Here is a 13,689-nt window from a genome sequence, read left to right as displayed (position 1 = left end):
GGGAGCAGCTGCTGCTGAAACAATGCTATTTTAATTTGCACAGCCAATAAAATCTCTGGTACTATATCAGATGCCTTGGTAATCAGGAGACACACTGGCACCACCCAAACACTTGGAAGACCTCAGGAAAGATGCTAGAGAGCATCAAATTTCTCGTGGGTGCCATGTTGAGCCCTGTGCTTGACTGTTTTCTGGTGTGATGTTACTATTATGGAATGGCCTTTCTGAGAATGTCAGCAAGGCCCTTATGTTGTTAAGGCTCGGCCCTCCCAGCCAAGCCGGCGTAGCCGGCGTTCGGGCTGGGGGCCGCTTTTGCCCCCCCGGAAGAATGAGGACAATGATTGACAGGTAAGTCAATCCGGGGATTAAGAGGGGCGTGGTGTCAAGGCTATATAAGCCTTGGCCCCGCCCTGAATGAGGGTGGTTGTCTTTTGGCTCTCTGACAGAGAGCCTCGTGCGGAGCGGCGTCGTTTCGGCCTTCGGGGCCTGGGAGCGTCGAGGGTCGGGCAGTTTGCGGTGCATCGGCTGGCAGCGCAGGCGTGGGCAGCGCAAGCGGCCGGTGATCGTCGTCGAGGGAGCGTGGTTTGTCGGTTGAGGCAGTGGGGCGGATAGCGCGAGCGGCGGCTGTTGACAGGGGGGCGCCTGGGGGGAACCCGTTGGTGGGTAGTAGCGTGCGTAGCGGCTGTCAGCCGGGCGGGGGTCTTTGGAAGCCGCGAGCTTGGTGCTAGGCGCTTGCGACGGCCAATTTCGAGCCCCTGTCATTTTCGGGCTGAAGCTCCTTGCGCTTAACACACGCTCGGAGAACTTGGCAAAGGGCGGTAAGCCTTGGGGCGGCTAGGGGAAGGCCTGTGCTTTAATTAGCTGCGCGGGGGGATAATTCTAAGGCCTGTGCTATCCTCCGGCGCGTGTTGTGGGCATTGTGAGGCTGTTTGTGCGCCAAGGAAGGTGCGGCAGCCATTTTGGGGCCTTTTGAGCGGCAAGGAAGGCACGGCGCTAGCGAGCCCGGCGCACGCGGCGGCCATTTTTTAGCGGGAGCTGGAAACGGCCATTGGCTGGGTGCCAGCAGCGGCCATTTTACATTGGATTAATACCCCATGAGGAGGCTCTTACAGTGGGGGCGGCCATTTTGTGGAGGCATTCTTATTGGGGGTGGAGTTGCCTTGCCTTGTGTGGTCCCTGTTAAACAGGAACACATCGCTATCTGCTACTTTGCCCTGTGTGGTCCCTGTATTTACTGACTAGCCTCAATAAGGTCAGGGTTATTGCCATGGCTCCTAAAAAGGGTCAAGGTAAAAGCAAGGGCAAGCAGCCCGCACGCCCTCCCCGCGTGCGCCCTGTGGATGAGCGGGCCCAGAGTGAGCAAGTCCGGTTGGCTATCATTAATCAGGTCGAGGCTTTAGAGCAGCAGCAGCTTGCTGTGGGGGCCCCCATTTGGCAGGGGCGTCGTTGCGCTTCAGGGCGGTCGACGCGCCTTGCGTTTGAAACTGAGATGCTTGCCAGGCTGTCTGCATTGCAGGGTGGAGTGGCGATTCCTGAGCAGCAGCCAGAGCCGGACGATGAGGAGGACCCTGGCGAGGGACCATCTGGTGAACAGCTGAGTGGGGGTGCTGGCGGTGGCTTCGGACCACAAAACCCTGTAGGTGGAGGAACTCCGGTTGGCGCTGGGGGTAAGTTGTTACCACACCAAACTCACGGGTGGCCCTGGGCACCGATACAGTTGCCCGCCCTCCCCCATGGGATGGGTGGAGGGGCTTGGGGTGCAGGGCAGCCCGGCACACCCGCCGGCCAGTGGGGTGCCGCCCTGCCCTGGTCTTGGGGCCTACAGAGTCCTGGCATGCAGGGGCTGGGGTTGGGCAGCGCTGGCTTGCAGTTGGCGTGTTCACAGGCGGGGGCAACGACACCAGCAGTTCCCACAGGGCCACCCCCCCAAGGGGTTCTGCCTTGGGGGGGGCAGCAATACGCCCAGATGCAAGGATTGTCCCCTGCTGGGCTTGGAGGCGGTTGGTTCTACTCGCCGACCCCTTACGCCAGCATACCAGTGCACGCTTTCCCCTTCGGGGACACTTCCCTGCCGCTGGGGGATCATTTAACGGGGGCCACCAGGGAGAGGATTCTTCGCGGAGAGTATGTTGATGTCTTCGGCCTTCTCTATAGAGAGCTCGAGAAGAAAAGTAAGGACGAGCTTGACGAGAAGGATAAAGAAAAGCTAAAACGCCGCAAAGTTGATAGGACTTGGGCAAACTGGCTGCCTGGTTTCTTGATTTTTGCGGGCGTTATTGCTAGGGCGCAGCCTGCCCGGGCTGCTGCTCTTTTTCAATATATTGATATCATCTATAGGGCATACACGGACTTCGTCGGTGCAGCATGGCTGCAATATGACGAAGCCTTCAGGATGAGGGCTGCAGTGAACCCCGGGTTGCCTTGGGACCAAGTCAACCAGCAGCTGTGGCTGCAGCTGATGTCCCCGGTGAGGCCTAATCCTGGCGACAGGTCGGACAGTGGACATTTAGTCCAAAAACAGCATCAGCAGCTTGCTGCGGGAGCCCGCCCGTCGGCGGGCCAGCCGGTTCAACCCCGGCTGCTATGCTGGGAGTTCACTTCTAAGGGAGTGTGCACCCGGAAGCTCTGTAAGTTCAAGCACGAGTGCCCGCTGTGTAGCGGGCCTCATGCCCAGTCCGCCTGTAGCAGGTCCAAGCCAAAACCTTGGGGCAAACGTCCCGGGGGCGGGGGCAACAATCAACAGCCCCCTGGAAAAGGGGCCCAGTCCCATTCGGCTGAGGGTCCTCAATAAGTTTTTGACGAGGTACCCGAGGAAAGCCGATGGGCAATATTTGTTGGAGGGGTTTTCATCCGGATTTAGGATTCCTTACCAGGGACCTAGGGCCCCTTTTATGGCTCCTAACCTTAAGTCAGTGGTGGGTCTGGAACACATAGTCCGGGCTAAGATTGCCAAGGAGTGCAAGGAGGGTAGGGTCCTTGGACCCTTTGATTCGCCTCCTGTCGCAACGTTGCGGGTATCTCCCCTGGGGGTGGTGCCTAAGAAGGCACCTGGGGAGTATCGCCTCATTCATCACTTGTCCTACCCCAAAGGGGCGTCAGTCAATGACGCCATACCTGAGGAACTGTGTGCGGTGCGGTACACTTCATTTGACCAAGCGGTCAAAGTGGTGCGGGGTTGTGGAATTGGGGCCGAGATGGCGAAATGTGACATTAAGTCAGCATTTCGTCTCTTGCCAGTTCACCCCGAGGATTTTGAGCTCCTGGGGTTTTGCTTCGAGGGCAAATTCTACATGGATCGTGCCCTCCCTATGGGTTGCTCAGTATCCTGTGCCGCATTTGAGCGTTTTAGTTCCTTTATTGAGTGGGTGCTTCGGGACAGGACGGGGTGCAATGACACGGCGCATTACCTGGATGACTACCTTCTGGTTGGTCCTCCGGGCATTGGGCAGTGCGCCAGGTTGTTGGGGGCTTTTCAGGAGTTGGCCAGCGAGCTTGGGGTTCCCCTGGCGCAGGAGAAGACGGAGGGTCCCAGTACGGTACTTACTTTTCTGGGGATTGAGCTGGACACCCACGAACAGTCTTCTCGGCTGCCAGAGGGGAAGGTAAGGGACCTTAGGGCTCGGTTGGCCACCTTGAAGGGTCGGCGCAAGGTTTCGTTGCTGGAGCTGCAACAGTTGGTGGGTCACCTCAACTTTGCATGCAAAGTGGTGGCACCAGGCAGGGCCTTCTTGCGGCGTCTTTGTGACGCTATGCGGCAGCTGCGTTCCCCCTACCATCGGGTCCGCGTGACCGCAGGAATGCGGGCGGACCTCGAAGTTTGGGAGTTGTTTTTGGAAGCATTCAACGGCGTTTCATTTTGGAGGGAGGAACTGAAGATTGAAGCTGAGCTTCAGATCTCCTCTGACGCCTCCGGATCTACGGGGTTTGGTGTGTATTTTAGGGGGCATTGGTGTGCAGAGCAATGGCCTACGGAATGGTTGGACAGTGGGCTCAGCAGGGACCTGACCTTCTTGGAATTTTTCCCTATCCTAGTCGCCGTTTGGCTCTGGGGTGAGCAACTTGCCAACCATTCCGTGCTCTTTTGGTGTGATAACATGGCAGTAGTACATGTTATCAACTCCTTAACGTCAAAGTCTCTGCTCGTCATGAACCTGGTTAGATCTTTTACGCTGCGTTGCCTCCGGCTGAACATTTTGTTCACGGCGAGGCATGTTCCCGGGGTCTGCAATGGGGTGGCGGACGCTCTATCTCGATTACAGATGGAGCGTTTTCGGCAGCTCGCCCCAGAAGCGGACTTGCGGCCGGAGCGGATGCCCTTGGACCTATGGCGGCTTGGGAAGCTGAAGCCGGTAGGGCCATTCAGTTGGCTTTAGCCCCTAGCACGAGAAGGGCTTATAATAGGGCGGCCTCTCAATTTTGGGAATTTAGGAGGGCTGCTGCATTGAAGGATTGCTGGCCGATTCCCACGGCCCACATTATGCAATTCTGTGTACATCAGAAGCAAAAGGGCTTGGGGCTAAAGACGATTAGGGGCCAAATGGCAGCGTTGGCCTTTATTAGCAAAGCCCGGGGGTTTGTGGATAGTACGTCTGACTTTAGGATCAGGAAAATGCTGGAGGGTTGGGCCAGGGAGCGTGGCCCACGCACGGATGACCGGCAGCCCATCTCCCCAGCTATTCTGAAGGGGCTTTTTGGCAGCTGGCCAGCGATTTGTTATTCCCCCTTCGAGGCCGCGTTGTTTCATGCGGCTTCGTTGGTGGCTTTTTTCGGGGCCCTAAGGATCAGTGAGTTGGTGTTGCAATCCAAGACGGACGTTTCCATGCGGGCGCTCCAGGCAGGAGACGTCAAAATGGCCCAGGGGCAGGTTGTATTGACGATAAGGCGGTCCAAGACCGACCAATGGAGAAAGGGGTCCGTCATCACTTTGGGGCAGTGTGCGGTCCAGGAGTTGTGCCCGGTGTTGGCCGTTAGGCAATATATTCAGCTTAGAGGTGCGGGGGAGGGCCCCTTCTTCCGGCGTGAGGATACCTCACCCCTCACCAAGTACCAGTTCTGGGCGGTGACCTGTCGGGCCCTGGCTGCGATAGGCTTGAAGGGTGTGAAGTTTGGAACCCATTCGTTCCGCATTGGAGCTGCCTCCACGGCGGCTGCAATGGGTTACACGCCAGCTTCCATACAGCACATTGGGCGCTGGCGGTCGGCGGCCTTTAAGACGTATGTTCGCCCGTTCGGGCCATAAAGGGCGGGGGGTTAGAGCGCGGTTTGTATTACTGTTTAAGTTCACTGGTCTGACCCCCTTTTTTTGTCTTTCAGATGCTGTGGCTCGTGGTGAGAGGCGGCGTATTCTCATCTGCGGGCACAGCATGGTGTTTTGGGCCGCCCATCAAGCGCGGCGGTCGTCAGTTGGCACCCAGCTGGGCCTCAGTGCATGGGCGGTCGTGGAGTGGCTTGGCCGACGGGGCCTGCGATGGCCGGGTATTATGCCCTTATTGTTCAGGGAAAGGGCTGCTCCGCCTCCACACATATTGGTTGTTCACCTAGGTGGTAACGACCTTGGAATGCTGCGGGGGAAAGCTCTCTCGCAGCAGGCATTGGCCGATCTCCGTGAAATAAAACGTAGATGGCCTGGGGTGGTCCTGGTGTGGTCAGCAATTCTGCCACGCAGGGTGTGGAGGTATGCCCTTTCTCCTGGGGAGATTGAGCGCGCTAGGCGCAAGGCTAATAGGGCACTTCAAAAAGCCATGGAAGATGGCTTGGGCATTTTCCTCCCTCATCCGGCTATACGGGTCGACGATGTTGACCTTTATCGGTCAGATGGGGTTCATTTGTCAGAATTGGGCAACCGGGCCTTCCTAGAGGAGATTCGGCAGGGTTTGCGGTCGGCTCTGGGCCGCCCGTTGGGGCGCTAATGCCTAAGCGGAGGCTTGGCATTGGCGGTGGCCGGGGATGTGTTGGCCACAGTGTTTTCAGGGGAGCACCTATGGCCTAGCACCTGTGGTGCGGGTGGTCTGTATGAACCGCAGATGGGCTAAACGGCTCAGTGCGGGGAATGCAGATCACGGAGAGCCTCACCTCGGGCGGATCTTTCCATGGGGGATCGATGCTAGCCCAGGTGGAGAAAGGCTGAGGCCTGGCCGCTCAGTTACAACCCGAATACGGCGGGTTTGTGCTGGGGGCAGGGTTGCTCGCCCTTTGGACAAGGCGGGGTCCGTGGGTGACCCCAGGGGCTTGTCTGGTTAGGTTTCATCCCTGCCGAGTTCACAGGTTAATGAAGTTAATAAAGCGGCCCGGTTTAAACCCAATACTTTGTGTCTGTCTCTTATTTCAACTGGGGGGGCAATGTAGTGCCATGCAAGGTGGAGCTGTTAAGCAAATCCTTTTTAAATAATTATTTGTTCAAGCTAATATATTAGAAGATCACTAGTGATGTAGAGTTCTGATTTTGTTGGTTTTAAAATGTTTTTGTTTACATAACATTGTAACCTGCCTTAAGTCCCTTTGAGAGAAAGGCAAGTTTAAAAAAAATGTTATAAATAAATCCAAGTTTAGTTGCATATGGCACTAGGCACATTCTTCTATGCTAGTTGTACTGAGGCATTATTATGTTTAAATTGGGAAAAACATAACTTCTGAGTGGTGATAATGTATATTAGCTAAAGTATCCCAAGTGATAATTAAAGCACTTTAAAATGCGTGTGTGATTTTGGCCTAGATCTCTCTATTCATTGTGAATGATCTTTTGGAAACTGCCCACATGAGAAATGAGTTCAGTTAGGACATTAATTGATTAATCAGGGCTCTACACACAATGACATCATTTTCTAAGCTGAAAGGTAGCTGAACAAAGGAAGTGGGTATTAGTGTGTCAGTTGACAATGAAGGTATTATTATGGTTCTGATGTTTATAAAGAGGTAGCAGAGTTTAGGGGAAGCACAAAGTGTATATGGAGACGTGTGTGTATTAGGGTTATCACATTGTACCATGTTTTTGGAAGGGAGGGAGTGGAAATGGGGTTGGCAATTTACCAGATTTTTTAAATGCGAAAAACAGAATTTATTTAGTAAAGCTGGATTTTTGTGTGTGGAAATGTTTGCAGCAGAATTTATATTTAACAATATTGTTTAAGTCGTGTAACCGTGCAGTCATATATCCTAGAGCACCAGATTTTTGAGCTTGCCCTTTCAGATACACGTGAGTGATTCTTGCAGATTTTTTTTTGAGCTAATCAAAACAGAGTATCTGAAGAGTAGATAGCATAATAATGCAGAAGAACTTCTAACACGTTTGCTTCCCTGTGCAGCTCCTCCATCTTAACCCAACAGTCCACTGGACTGTTTCTTGACTCCATCAAAGCACGAGACTATTAAAAATTGGAAATTGGCATTTTAAAAAAATCAAACAAATATTTGTTGCTGTTAACGTTGCCCCCAAAATACCATCTGCGGTGGTGCTTCTGTTTGCTCACATAAAGTAGGCCCTGTTTGCTCACATAAAGTAGAAATTGAACTCTGGAGTCTTATGTTAGTTTGCTAGTTTTGCACTCTGTACAAGGAAATTAAGTGTATTTGGTTGAGGTGAGTGTGATTGGGGATGGATAATATAGTAAGGTGGGAGGCAACTGGGAACATTTCAGGGGTGGTATATTGGCTATGGAATGCCCTCCCCATGGCAATTAACGAAGCACATAGTATGTTAATCTGTAGATGTATTTACTGACCATAAATCCAGGTGTTCTCTTAAATATTACACACAAAAACATTTTCATGTTTTAGAAAGCTGTCATCCTTGGCATTTGTCTTATCCTTAGAAATTTTTAAATTGCTTGAACTACATTGTTGTAAATTACCCTACTGTTTGGCTATTTTTACTTTGCTGCTTAGGATTTTAATTGTATTAGTCATTTTAGGCAATTGGTTTTATGTTTTTATTCAAATTTCTTCCAAGTTCTGTAAGTCACTTTGAGCATTTGGGGAGAAGGTGGGTAATAAATACCTCCAAATTAATAACAGGAGTGGCACTTTGTATAGAAAAGAGGGAGTTTTAGGCTTTTTGATTGAAATGATGAGGAAAAGGATAGGAATGGTATAAATCAGTGAGATTGTTGTGGATGAGAGAACTGAATTGTTAGGTTTATTTGATCAACATGATAAGGAATTGGGTGGGGGATTGCAGAGTAAGTGGAAATTTTACCTGAAGTGATTGGGAGCAGAAATCCCATAGATCAGTGGGGTTTCTTAGCAGATGAAGAATCGGTGTGATTAGGGAACAGGTAAAGATGTCAGAAAGTGGTCTTTTTGTTTGCCCCCCCCCCCCCCCAATCGATGAAGGAATCCAATTGTTAGGCTTCTTCGGCTGAGAGCTGGGTAGGGACAGGGGAATAAGTGGAGATTTCTCCTGGGGGAGAATTGTGAGGCTGGTGTGGCTAAGAGGCTCAGCAGCTGGACAGGAACAGGCACAATCCATGGCGGCGGGGGGGGGGGGGCAAGTGTTTGGGGAATGCAGCAATAAGATGTGAGGAGGAGTTCAGCGAAGAAGAGCGGCAGGCGAGGCGTGGAGGGGGGCGCCGCCTGAGTGTGGGAGCGACGGGGCGGGCGTGCCTAGGGAGAAGAAAGCCCGCGCGCCCTCCAGCCCCCCAAAGCGCCGGCGGGGAGCGAGGCGCAGGCAGGCCGGCCGGCCGGCAGGGGGACGAGCTCCGTGACGTCACCGCCCGGGCTGGCTATAGGCTGCGCGCTGAGCTCCCCGAAGCGGCGGCGGCTCCGGCTCTGCCCGCTCCAGTCAGCGCTTTCCGCAGCGTGTGCGAGCGAGCGAGCGAGAGAGAGAGCGCGGCAGCTGGGGGCTCCCTCGGCGGCTTCCCGGGCAGCGCAGGTAAGGGGCGGGGTGGGGGGGAGCGCCGGCGGAGGGGAGGGCTCCGTGCCGGACCTCCCGCGGCCAGGGTTGCCTCGCCTCCGAGGGGCAGCCTCGCCTCGCCCGCCCTAGCCGCGAAGCCGAGCCGGGTCCCTCCTTCTCGGGCGGGGAAAGGGGGAAGCCCCGAGAGATGCAGCTCGAGCTGGGCGCCCTGCCGAAGTCCAAACTTTGTCCGCCGCTGGAACTCGGGGCAGGGGAAACGCCTGGAAACTCCCGAGGTGCTGAGTAATTGGAGGCGACGGCGGTGCCAGCCGAGGCGGTCCCTGGCCATCCCCTCCCTTCCCCGCGGCGGAATACAGCGGCGCTGCTGCTGCTGGACTTCGGGTTGGGGTTTGCCGCTGCAGACGATGCTCTTGCTTTCCCCCGGACCTGGAGGACAGCGAGGATGGAGAGGATGCAGGCTTCCGAACAGGGCACTGCCCTGCCTTCCTTTCGCCCTCCTCCAGCGCAATCCTAGGCAGAGTTGCGTTCCGACCGACTGAAAGCAGCCGGGTCGGTGGGTTTCTGCTGGAGCAACTCTGCATAGGCTTGCAGGGGGTAAATCGCTTTGTCTCCAGCGGGGGGCCGGCTCATTATGCCGGGTACAGGATATTCCCTTATGCCCGCTATTAGAACAACGTGAATCCTACTACTTGGGGGCCCGGATAGGTGGCTAGAAGGACAGATGGTGGGGAAACAGGGGTGATGAAGAGGCTGAGAGGGGGGCTTTGGGCTGCTGTGCCTTGTGTCCGTTTTAAACAATTGAAGCTGTGGTACACTCATTCCTCCCTTTTGCAGGCTGGATCTTCGTTTCCTCTTAGGAAAAAAACGAGGGCGGGATTGTGCGAAGGTGAGGCATCCCCCCCCCCACCGCCCCACACTCCAGCGAGTACAAAATTGCCACAAGCGTTCTGCAGGGACAGGAAGACAACCCTCCTCGTTTTTTTAAAGATAAAAAAGCTTCCTCAATGAGTGCCAAGCTTTCCAAGGAGTTGAGGCTCTCCCTGCCGCCTTGCCTCTTGAACAGGACATCTGGCTCTTCAAATGCCAGCAGCACCTGCATCACACAAGTGGGGCAGCTCTTCCAGTCTTTCTCCTCCACTGTCGTTCTAATCGTCCTGGTCGCCCTCATCTTTTGCCTCATCCTGCTCTCTCTCATTACTTTCCACGTCCACAAGAGAAAGATGAAGAAGCGGAAAATGCAAAGAGCTCAGGAGGAATACGAACGGGACCACTGCAGCGCCACCAGCAACGAGCCAGGGGATCCGTGTGAAATAGCCCAAGGAAGAGAATCATCTGGCCTTGGAAGAACCGACCAGGATTCTAATATCCAGTGTACTTCTGTCCTGGAACCTCAAAATCCCCATCCTGAAAGATCCTATTTGGACACAGATGCTCCAGGGCTCTTGCAAACGGTGGTATTGTCTTGATTTCCTTCATTTTATTATTTTTGTGTGTGTGGAGACCTCACCAAAAAAACACTTGTTTGGTGTTTGTACATATTTGAGTGATTATTATAATCCCGAAGAAGATGATGAAGAAAAATTATTATTATTATTATTATTACTATGATTGATAATGAAAGAACAAGCCAGAATTCAAGCGCATGACAAATTCTATTGCGTTTCTTCTTGACTTTTGCAAAAGGAAGGATGCGTCTCTTCATTTATGTATTTTTTTTTTCCTTTTAAGAGAAGACGAGAAAAAGAAAAGCTGCACAGTTGCTACCAAATATAAAGTCATCTGCACCTGAAGAAATGGTGCGGGCAGTAACAGTTGAGATGTACATACATAAGAGATCTCGAATATGTATAAAACAGCATATCTGTTTCCCAACTCTTCTGCATTGGGGATTATACTTAATTGTAATGGTATTTAAAGGACCATTTTTCAAAAAAGATGAATGCCAAGAATGCAACGGGGGATGAAAATGAGAGGGGGGGGGGTTTGATAATGAAAAGGAAGAGACTGATTCTGAGCATTTGTTTGGGGTTCACTAGCACTAGGAAGGGGGGCTTTCTTTTTGCCCCATTTGCTATGAATGAAGAGTGAGATTACTCTTATTGTAAGGTTTCTGGGGCTAGAAACTGTGCCCACTTCTTCCTTTTCTTCCCTAACACCGTCATGTTTTCCTGTTTAAGAAACTGTTCTCCCCGCCCCCTTTTCGATACATTTACCCCTGGTTAAAGCCAAGTAAGTAAAAAATGGCCTGCCCAACGCTGCTCCCTTCTTTTTAATTTCTCTCCTTCTCTCTGCAGTATTACCTGCCCTGAGCCCTGCAAAGCTGCGAAAACTAAACAGTCTAGCTATGCTTCTGTATCTCTATCTATGGGAGGGGGTGGGGTTGCTCCACAGGAATGTTTTGGGTTGTATTTCTCTCTGTTTCTCGAGGCATTTTCAAATGTAACAAGCCTTTTTCTTACATTAAATCTGGAATAAGGTACCCTTTGTGGTGAGCAAGACCAATGCGATGTGCAGTAACTTATTTCATCATCGATTTTTGTAAAAAAGTAATCACATTGTTGGTACTGCAAGAAACCCACTTTATGCTATATCTTATGGACGTTCTTTTACAGTGTAGTTTAGTCCAGACTGATTTGCAGTTGAGAATTGAATTTATCCATCAGTCCAGAAGCAATGTTCTGCTATTCTAATGAGGATTTTGTGTGTATGTTACCTGTTCTACGCTAGACTGCTATACAGTGATATCATACCATGTATTCCTTCACTCCTGTCCTTCTTTTGTGGATTCAGACCTCCAGGGTGTCTTCTAAAAATATCAGCTACTAAAAACTCAGGTAAAAGAACCTGATGTGATTTCCCCAAAGACTAACTTTCTGTGTCTACAAGAGGTAGGGCTATGGCTCATTGGCAGAGTATCTGCCTGGCATGCAGAAGGTCCCAGGTTCAATCTCTGGCATCTCCAGTTAAAAGAACCACGTAGTAGGCAGTGCAGAAGCCTGAGGCCCTGAAAAGCTACTGCCAATCTGAGTAGACAATACTGACCTTGATGGTCCAATGGTCTGATTCAGTATTCATGTGTTCCAATAGCTACAACAGAGAGAACAGTTCTACCTCTGATCTGATTCAGTTTAAGGCAGTTTTATGTATTTAACTTCACAACTTATTTGACCATGAAGAAAAGAGAGTGGGGGAGAGCCTGGGCTGGATGTTGTTCAATAGAATAACGAACGAGAGTTCCATCCAAAATTATATACTTTGAAATGTACTCTTTATCTCCTTGGGAAATAGTTATGTGCTCACCTCTTCCATAGATCGTCAGTGTACTTTAAAGTTGCCTCTATTGTGGCCTTAGGTGGCTTTTGAAAATATTTATCTCATTTATTTCAAGCAAAAGAAATGTTACTTGCAGGAAATACAGTTTGTTTGGCTCAACTGTTTTCAGGCCCCCACCCTGCCTTTTTGGGGCAAACTTTGCGTTAAGAGAGTGGGCTATTTTAAAGCTAAAATCAATGGCTCAGGAAGAGATAGAAGCTCTTAAGTGCATTTTAATTAATAGCAGATACAACAAAGAGAAATAAATGGAAGAAGGCATCTCCTGGCCACACATTAAAAAGTAAAGACTCAACTGGATGTAATTTTCTGCTTATCTTTAATTTATGTTCTCTTCACATTCTTCCCACTTTTCCCTAGCGATAGAGGAAAGCATACTCTTTTGAAAGTATGCTCTGATCACTTAGATGAATTGCATGTAGACTTTAGAAAATCTGTGGAGAAGGCGAAGGGAAGATGGCCTTGGTGGATGGGCAGCAGAGGTTCCAACATATTGTACTGCGGTGTGATTGTGATACCACCTTGCAAAGATCTAAGTTTAGCAGATTTATTTCATATTTTCTGTTATTTCTACCATTCTTGGCTAATTGAATATTGCTGCTGGGCTACAATCTATACCTCAAGAATCTTAGGCAAATGCTCTATCGTCTACCCAGAGGAAGCAGCTTCAGCTGGTGTATCATGGATGGTGTATCGTGCCACAGGACAGTGATACAGGATGGTGTATCATGCCAAATATACCTTGGCAGTTACATTAAAGCAATGTAGCAGTATAAAACTGACAGATTCTCAGGTAGTATTCCCCCCCCCCCCATTTTGGGGTTCCCTTTTGATTATATGTCAGATACTCCTGCAGTCTGAAGTGGTGTATCTCAGAAATAGCTTCAGTGTGAGTTAGGCGATAGCCCCATTGGAACTGATGCAGGGCTTTTTTTGTAGCAGGAACTCCTTTGCATATTAGGCCACACACCCCTGATGTAGCCAATCCTCTAAGAACTTACAGGGCTCTTTGTACAGGGCCTACTGTAAGCTCCAACAGGAATGGCTACATCAGGGATGTGTGGCCTAATATGCAAAGGAGTTCCTGCTACAAAATCCTGAACTGATGTAATGATAAAAGATCTGGATTCGAGTTCAGTAGCATATTAGTGATCAACAAGGTTTTCAGGGTATGAATTTTTGAAAGTTAAAGCTCCCTTTAACTTTCAAAAGCTCACCCCCCAAAAAATCTTGTTGGTTCTCTGCGGTGTTACTGGATTTGAATCTAGCTGTTCTACTACAGATCAACATGGCTACCCTCTGAAACAATCATAATCTCTGACTTCTTTTCAATGGTACCTAGGCCTACCCCTTGCACACAGGGGATGTTGTAATAAACGTGATTTGAATGTACCACTTCAGAGTAAAGGTAAGGGCTTCCATGATTAAATGTTTCTCAGTGCATAAAATAATCTCTGCATGTAGAACCTAGACGTTGGGATGAAAAGTTCCAACCTAGCCTAATGCCTGGC

General features: G+C 50.8%; 1 protein-coding gene across 1 annotated transcript; it reads left to right on the top strand.

Annotated features, from left to right (window-relative positions):
* The first annotated feature begins 9,812 nt into the window (after positions 1-9,812).
* On the top strand, positions 9,813-10,701 carry C3H11orf87 (chromosome 3 C11orf87 homolog). Its single transcript, XM_060235179.1, has one exon. The coding sequence runs from the start codon at positions 9,853-9,855 to the stop codon at positions 10,312-10,314; it is 462 nt and encodes a 153-aa protein (XP_060091162.1). The 5' UTR covers positions 9,813-9,852; the 3' UTR covers positions 10,315-10,701.
* Positions 10,702-13,689: the final 2,988 nt, after the last annotated feature.

Source organism: Heteronotia binoei, chromosome 3 (genome assembly GCF_032191835.1).
Source record: "Heteronotia binoei isolate CCM8104 ecotype False Entrance Well chromosome 3, APGP_CSIRO_Hbin_v1, whole genome shotgun sequence".
Classification (NCBI taxonomy): Eukaryota; Metazoa; Chordata; class Lepidosauria; order Squamata; family Gekkonidae; genus Heteronotia; species Heteronotia binoei.
Note: the sequence above shows the minus strand (reverse complement) of the source record. Positions and strands in the feature narration are given on the sequence as shown.